Source organism: Passer montanus, unplaced genomic scaffold, assembly GCF_014805655.1.
Source record: "Passer montanus isolate IOZ18808 unplaced genomic scaffold, ASM1480565v1 scaffold8, whole genome shotgun sequence".
NCBI classification, from domain to species: Eukaryota; Metazoa; Chordata; class Aves; order Passeriformes; family Passeridae; genus Passer; species Passer montanus.
Window position 1 is genome coordinate 14,205,353 of NW_024373256.1, and position 7,835 is coordinate 14,213,187.

Genomic DNA, 7,835 nt, shown 5'->3' on the forward strand with positions numbered 1-7,835 from the left:
ACAGGGCAGTGGTGTGGAGCAGGGGGTGATGGCTCAGAGCAGGCAGGAGCCACCCCTTGGCCAGACACCACGGATGGCCATGGAGTGGAGGAGGGACCCACAGCCACGAGAGGATGCTGAGAGGTGGGTGCTCCATGGGAAAAGAGGGGTGCCTCACCCCCAAAAACATGGAGAGAGATGAGTGCCCCCACCCTGAGTCATGAGTCAGCTCCAGGGAGAGATGGACACCCCCACCCCTGGGGAAGGGGGACACAAAGTCTGACCCCAGCCCCCCTCAGCTGTGTGGCCTCATTAAGCCCAGCCCAGATGTCCCCACCTCCACCTCAGCAGGGAGCTGAGCCCCGATGTGCCCATCACAGCCCTGGCAGGGCTGAGCCTTTAAACACAGCCTGACTGCTGAGCAGGAGCACCAGGGCCAGCACCCTCTGCCTTTGCCTCCTGCCGTGATTCCCAGCGCAGGCAGCGCTCCCTGCCCTCCCCACCACCCCCAGGGGGACCAGTGTCCATGAGGGAGGGATCCATCCCTGTCCCCACAAACGTTAACGCCGGGACAGAGCTTCTAAAAAACCAAGTACAAACTTTATTTTGTTTCTTTACAAAGGCACAAGCCTCTTTTTTTTTTTTCAACTTTCTTAACAAAATAGAATAGCTTCTCAATCAACACAAAGACCTGAAAATTGTAAAAAAAAAAATACAAAAAAAAAACCAAAACAAAACAAAACAAAAAAAACCCAAAAAAACAAAAACAAAAGGGGAAAGGAACCGAGAAACAGCTGCAGCTGGGGGGGAACCTACTGAATACCACCGAGGCTCTACACACGACTGGCCTAAAACCCTACAGCCGGGTGGGGGGCAGTGGGGCGAGGGGGGGATGCACAAAACAGGGACCCCCCACCCGCCACGACAGACCCAAGCGACACAATCACAAAATAGAAAAGCTCTTCGGAGCTGACAGACCCCACAAACCAGGTTAAGTGCTTAAAGGAGGGATGGGAATGGGGTGGGGGGGACAGGAATGGGCACAAGGACAGGGACGGGGTGTAAAAATCAGCCCCCAACCTGCCATCCCTGTGCCAAGGAGGTGGGTGCTGGAAATGCCAGGGAGAGATGGCATATGCCAGCCCTCCTGCCGTGCTCCAATGGCATCATCCCAGGGTTATTTTACTCTCCAAGGGGGTTTTCCCTGCCCTATGTGGGGTGCAGGAGCCATGGTGGTACCCTGAAATCAGGGATCCCTGTCCTGCCCCTGCTGCCATGTCACTTGGTATCTCCCCCCCTGCTTAAAAACAAACATTTAATTAAAAGGAAAAAAAAAACACAAGAGAAGGAAAAAACCAAATTAAGATCCCAACCAAAGGCCCTGTCCCAAGGGAACACCATCAGGAACAGTGGGGCTGCTGCCAGCTTGGCAGGATTCCCTGTGGGTTGGCAGGTGGGGGGTGATAAACCAGGGTGGGGGGCTGTGACCCCCCTTCCCAACGCCCCCCACCATGCCCCAAGCCCCCCATGCCCCACTGTGGCCACTCCTAAGCCCCCACCCCCCTGGGAGCTGACGGGTGACCTTTGCCTGCCTCTAACGCTCTGCTTTACAGTATTGGAAAAAGGTCATAAAAGAGACCCAAATCACGTTGTATTTTTTAAAAATTTCAGCATATTCTCTGACGTTTCCCCCCCCTGCCCCGGCTTCCCTCCCCAGCTGCTGGCGGGGGGTGTCAGGGCAGCTCCCCGTCCCCCGAGGGCTCCTCTTTGCTCTGGTCCATGGAGTCACTGTCGTTGCCCTCGGTGTCGGAGGCGGTGTCGGAGGCGGAGGGCTCGGGGCAGGCGCGCGCCGGCGTCACGATGACGGCGCGTCGCTGCTCCTCTTCCTGCAGCTGCTTCTCCTGCGTGCCCTCGATGTGCTGGATCGCCTGCCCAGGGCACACACCGGCTGTCAGGACACCTCTGAGCCACGCTGGGGACCAGGGACCCCCCCCGAGCCCCCCACTGCCAATCCCCCCGCTGCCCCCCGGCTGACCTGAACGATGGTGTCCAGGTTTTGCCGGGACGTGGAGACCGTGTTGATGACCGAGGATGGGCCCATGGTGACCACGGTGACATGATGGGAGGGAGGCGGCGCTGGAACGATCACGGTGGGGTGGTGGGTGGGCGCTGGGGGAGCATGTGATGGCAGGAGCTGGGGACAGAAGGGAAACCCCCGGTGAGCAGGGCACGGCATGGGCGTGGGGAGAACATCACACTTCTTCACAGAGCCCAAGCTCCATAAAAGCTGAAGCATCACTCAGCTGCTCCCGTTCTCCATCCCAGCGGATGCAGGAGGATGCCAGCTGAAAGCTGCTGTCACCTCAGCTTTGCAGAGCAGAACATGAAGGGTTCCCCTTATCCCAAAGGGCAATGATTTGGGCTTTGAAGCCGGGAGAGGCGAGTGCCAGCCCCTGCGTGGCCAGGAATTCCCCACACCCCTCGGAGATCCTCGTTGGAGCAGCGGATGGGAAGATCCGCCCTAGCAGGAGGCTACCGAGAGTTCACCTAAAAATAGGCTGAACTTCCCCGGGAGGCGGCCGGCGGGGACCCTGCAGGGACACGGCTCTGCAGAAACCCAAGGAGCAGGGAAGAAGCTGCTGTTCCTTCCTTTGAAGCTCCCAGAGCGGCGTGGCCCCGGGCTGGGCTCGAGGGTGGCAGAGCACAGGGACCGGTGCTGGCACAGCGCTCGCCTCCTCCCTGCACCTCTGACAGACCCAGCAGTCCCGGGGGAAAGGCTTCAGTTCCCATCCCCTCTGCCTGCCAGTTTGACACTCCCCTTTCCCAGCCTGCTGGGTGGCAGGGCGTGGTTTGGGGATCCCTGAAGTTCAGCAGGAGGCACACAGAGAAAGGTGAAGCCCCTGAGATGAAACCCTCTCCAGCAGCGAGTGGCCTTCCCTGCACAAACCCCTCTGTGCCAGGGAATGGAGCCACTTGGAAGCCACCACGGGTGGTTCAACCCACAGTCCCTCCCTGAAACACAGGGTGCCTGCAAGCACAGCCCCAAGCACTGTGGGGGCTTTGGGCCACCCCTTTCCCAAATCACTAAGGGTGAGAGCTTTGCTGGGACATCAGTGCCCACAGGAGGTGCCAAGTCCATCACCAAACCCACCCCCATGCTCCAGCACCTGGGGGTGTCTGGGGTGCACTCACCTGGGTTCGGATCTGCTGCTCGCGCTCGAGCTTCTCCTGGTGCAGCAACCTCACCTGTTCCTGCTGCTGCTGGAGCTGCACCTGCTGAGCAATCACCTTCAGCTTCTCGGGGTACATGTGGGCCTCCAGGGAGCGAACCTGCGGGTCAGGGAACCCCAGCATCAGTGGGGAGTCTGGCATGGCCCCACTGAACCCCAGCTGTCCCCTCAGCGGGAGCCAGGAATCCCCAGACAATCCCCAATCCTGTCCAAAGCAGGTTCGGTGACCCCACAGCACTGCTGGTGTCCCCGGGGTTCACTGGGGACACAGCAGAGGCTGCAAGAGGGCACCTGGCCTCACCTGCTCCTCCAGCATCATGCGGACCGAGCGCTCCTTGTCCAGCTGCTGCCGGAGCTCAATCATCTCCCGACGCAGATCCTCGGCCTTCTCATCTTCCCAGATGTCTGGCGAGCCGATCCCCTCGTCTTTGTCCTCCGCCCGTCGCCGTTTCGGGGAGGAGCCACTGAATTCCTGCCGTGGGAATGTGGTGTCAGGGAAAGGGGGATGCTCTCCCTGCCATCCAGACATCTGGGTGATGCCACTCCCCACCAGAGCTCCATGCAGGAAAGGTCTCCCTGGGGTTGTGTTTGATGCTTGGGACAGATGAGCTCCTGCCCATGTCCCCCATCCTGGTTCTCATCCCTGCAGCCTTGTGCCAACCTGATTGTCACACTGACACCCAGGGCAGTTCAACCAGGGCACCTCAGCACCAGATCTACCACCAGGCCATTCCCGACACCCAAATGGGTGGAAACAATGGAAAATGGGACCCCAACCCTTCTCCCCCTGCTAGGTAAGAGATGCCAGGTTGAATGGGGTGCCCTGCCCTGCCAGGGGAATGGAAACATCTCCACTCTCTGGCTGAGCAGGTAAGAAGGTCCCACCCTGAGCCCACAGAACTGCAATGGCATCGCCACCCTGGCCAGCCAGGATTGTGCCACCCCCTCCTGTCCCATCCCTGGGGCAGTACCTGGATGAACCGCTTGAGCTGGGTGTTCTGCTGCAGTAGCCGAGTCTTTTCCTGCTCCAGGGAGAAGATGTACTCGGCCGTCTGCTGGAGGATGGCTGCCTGTGGGGGAGGCAGGAGGGGTACACTGAGGCAGGAGACCCCGGTGTGCCCCCAGGCCTCCTTCTGATGAGCTCTGCAAGCAGCTCTGCTCCTTGCCTGTCCCTGGTGTCCCCTCCCGGAATCTGCTTTGCCCCAGGTTCCCCCTGGTGAAACCCTCCAAGTCACCTGCCTCGGGAGCCCAACAGCTGCCTCCTCACCCCACTCCCCTCTGCACGGGTCCCCTCCTCCCCCAGGAACATGTCACCATGCTCCAGGGGCAGTGGGGGCTGTCACACACTGCCAGCCCACTCCAGGACACCGGGCTGGGGATGCACACCCGCTCCAGCTGGGAAACCTCCCCAGGAGAGAGCTCCATCACCGAGTCAACACCCAAATGCCCCCAACTCCACTTGCAGCCTCTCCACGTGCAGGACCACGTGAACCCTGCTCACCTTGCTGAGCTTCTCCCCATCCGTGTGTGGGATGAGGGTTTTCAGGGACTGGAAGCCAGCATTGATGCTCTGCATCCGCCGTCTCTCGTTGCTGTTGGCGATTTCCCTGCGTATCCGCCGCTCCTGGTCCCGCTGGGTCTCTGGAGTCAGTGGGATGTTGGCCAAGCTGTGAGAGAGACCCGGGGTTAGGGACTGGGGGCTGCACCCCTGCTGCCAGCTCACTGCATCCCCCCTTGCTTTGCAGTGATGGTTCCGAGCCACCAAAGGGACGGGTGACACACAGGGGACGATGGCTGCGGTGCTGGGAATCACCAAAGCAGGTGGGTGGGTTTCTCCAGCCCTGTGTCCACAGCTTTGGGGGACGCGCTGGCCAAACAACGGCCCTGCTGCAGCCCCCTGCTCCCACTGGGCCCAGACACACTGCCCAGTGCCCAGCCCGGGCGAGGGGACCCCCAGGTGGGCGAGGGAGGCTGCGGGCTGGCCGGCTGTGTCCCCGCGGGCCGGCCGGCGTGTGTGGCCCCGGGAAGGCGGCTCCCTCCCTCCCGCCCCGCTGATGGCTTCCAGATGACAGCTCCCAGCAGAGAAGCCCCCGTCCCACCCCAAGCCGCAGCTCCTGCCTGCTTCCTGCCGCTGCCTCCTCGCCCCCCACGCCCGTGCCCCGCAGATGGGCCGGGAAACGCCGGCATGGAGGGCGAGGGTTCTGGGCAGCCAACACCCACGGGGTCCGGAGCACCAGACCTGGCAAAGCTCGCTGCTGTGGGGCCCAGCTTCACCCACACCCCACTTCTCCCCCAAGGGAAGCAGGGCAGAGGTTTGGATCACACCGTGCCAACTCCCCCCGGAGCGCGGGCACCCGCTGGCGCCGGGGATGCTGCGAGGCACCAAAGACTAAACACGGGAGCCGGGCCGCCGGCACGGGGCGAGATAAGGCGGCTCCAGCCGCCCGCCCAGGTGCCCCGCGGCTCGGGGAGACGGGAACATTCCACCCAGAGCCCTGCCAAAGCCAGGCTGGGAAGCAAAGCCCAGCATCCTGCCCTCGCTGCCCTCCTGGTGAGGCCAGGGAGGAAGCACGGAGGTTTGGGAGCGCGGGGATGGATCTCAGGGATCCGTGCAGCACCCCCGTGTGCCCAGGCAGGGACCGGAGACTCTCAGGCCACTCATCACTGCCTGCTGCAAGTGGGGAATGCACCACAACTCATCCGTGATGCACAGGGATGGGGAAAGACCCAGCTCATCCCAGAGGGATGGGAAAGGATCCTCACTCAGCCTAAGAAGGGGATGGATTCCACGTCTGTCCAAGGGCACGGGGAAGGATCCCAGCTGTGCCCAGCAAGACAGAGAAGAATCACAGCTCATCCCAAGCAGACAGGGAAGGATCCCAGATTACTCCAGAGGGATGGAGAAGGATCTCAGCTCATCCTAGAGGTACAGGAAAGGATCCCAGTGCATGCCAGGGGGACACAGAAGAAACCCAGCTCAGCCCACGGAGGCCAGGAAGATGTCCCCAACCTCTGGGGCAGTGTCCCAGGCTGATGCTGGGTGCCAAGCACGCACTGTACTGGCTCCCTCACATGCAATGCTGGGGGTGTGGAGCCGGGATGGGTGCCCACGGGTCTGCCCCTCTCTCTAGGAGCAGCCTCTGCTGCATGGACCAAGAGCTGCTCACAGCAGGATTGTGGCACAGGGCTCCCATCTGGTGGTGGCTGTCACCCACCTCCCTGCTCCTGCTGAAACCAGCCCCAAACTTGCCCCAAAACACACCAAACCCTGCAGGTCTTGGAGACATCCCTCTTGGGGTAAGGAGGTGGCTGGAGCACTGCTCCAGGATGTGGGACCACCAGGCACTTCAGGGGAATGGGATGGAGAGGCCCAGGACTGGGCAGCGCGGAAGTGGTTTCTGAAATACTGGGAAAGGAGGAAGAGCCTGCTTCCTCGCCGGCAGACCTCCCGCAACCTGCCCCAGCTGCTCTTCCTGGGAAGAGACCCGAGAAGTGACAGTGAAGTACAAAAAGGGCAAAACCCCATGGATTCAGACAGCCAGCATGGCCAGGATGGGGCAGCACAGAGGCAGGGGGAGCAGGTGGCACCCACTGAACCCCTGGGGGTCTCCAGCCTGGTGCTGGTGCTGTGGGGTTTGTGTCAGGCAAGCAGAATTCGGTCCTTCCCACGCTGGGGAGGACATTTCTCTTGCCTGGACCTCGAAGGAAACAAACCCACGTGGATGTTGGAGCCAGGCACAAGGCAGATGCCCCACTGTCCACTCATGTCCAACACTGATCACAGCTTGTGCTGTGGGCTGTGCTGGAGGGCAAGGGAGGCACGGCCATGGGGGCAGGGTGTCCCCAGGCTCCTTGAGGTCACAGGTAGGGTGTTCCCCAACCTGCAGGCACGGCATCCCCAAGTTCACAGGCAGGGTATCTCCATGCTTCCATGAAGGGCACTTCTAAGCTTACAGGGTCAGGGTGCACCCGAGTGCACAAGCAGGATGCAGCCAGGTGTCCCCAGCACCCCCAGTTCACAGGCAGGCTGTCCCCCAGCCCCCTGAGCCTGCAGGCAGGGCGTCCCTGAGCTCCTGGGGCTCACAAGCAGGGCAGCCCCGGCACCCGAGCTCCACGCAGGGGGTCACCCAGCGCCCTGAGCTCCAGGCAGGGTGTCCCGGAGCTGGGGGCAGTGGCAAGGCTGCTCCCCGAGCTCTGCCGGGTGCCGGGGTCAGCGTGGGGCCGTGCACCCCCAGCGCCCGGGCGGGACGGCCGCACCCCCTGCCCATGCAGGCACCCCCAAACCCACGGGCCCACCGCGAGGGACCCCAGAGAAGCCGCCCCCCCACCGCTGCAGCTCGGGGGGGGCTCAGGTGCGGCCACTCCCCGGGACGAGCCCGCGGGCCGTGGGGCAGGGGCAGCACCCGCGGGCCGGGCCCCCACACGTGCCGCGGGCTCCGGGCCGCCCCACAGCCCCGCGGGCCCGGGGGTCCCCGGCCGCCCCCCCGCCCGCCGGGGCTCCCCGCGTGTCCGCGGGCTTTGTGCCGCCGCTCCCGCACTACATGTCCCGGCAGCCCCGGCCGCGACCCGCCTCCTCCGGGCGGCTGCAGAGTCACGGCCAGGCCCGGCGGTAAACACACACCCCCG

The 7,835-nt window shown here is 62.8% G+C and overlaps 1 protein-coding gene across 1 annotated transcript in view; it reads right to left on the reverse strand.

Moving 5' to 3' along the window:
• Positions 1-557: 557 nt before the first annotated feature.
• The window catches only part of TFAP4 (transcription factor AP-4), a 7,600-nt gene continuing 322 nt past the window's right edge, over positions 558-7,835 (reverse strand). Inside the window, exons 2-7 of the mRNA XM_039732496.1 lie at positions 4,711-4,876; positions 4,181-4,279; positions 3,511-3,681; positions 3,172-3,309; positions 2,015-2,173; positions 558-1,907 (exon numbers count right to left, since the gene is read on the reverse strand). Coding sequence (XP_039588430.1) covers positions 1,713-1,907; positions 2,015-2,173; positions 3,172-3,309; positions 3,511-3,681; positions 4,181-4,279; positions 4,711-4,876 — 928 coding nt within the window. The 3' untranslated portion in view covers positions 558-1,712. The remainder of the gene's footprint in view (positions 1,908-2,014; positions 2,174-3,171; positions 3,310-3,510; positions 3,682-4,180; positions 4,280-4,710; positions 4,877-7,835) is intronic.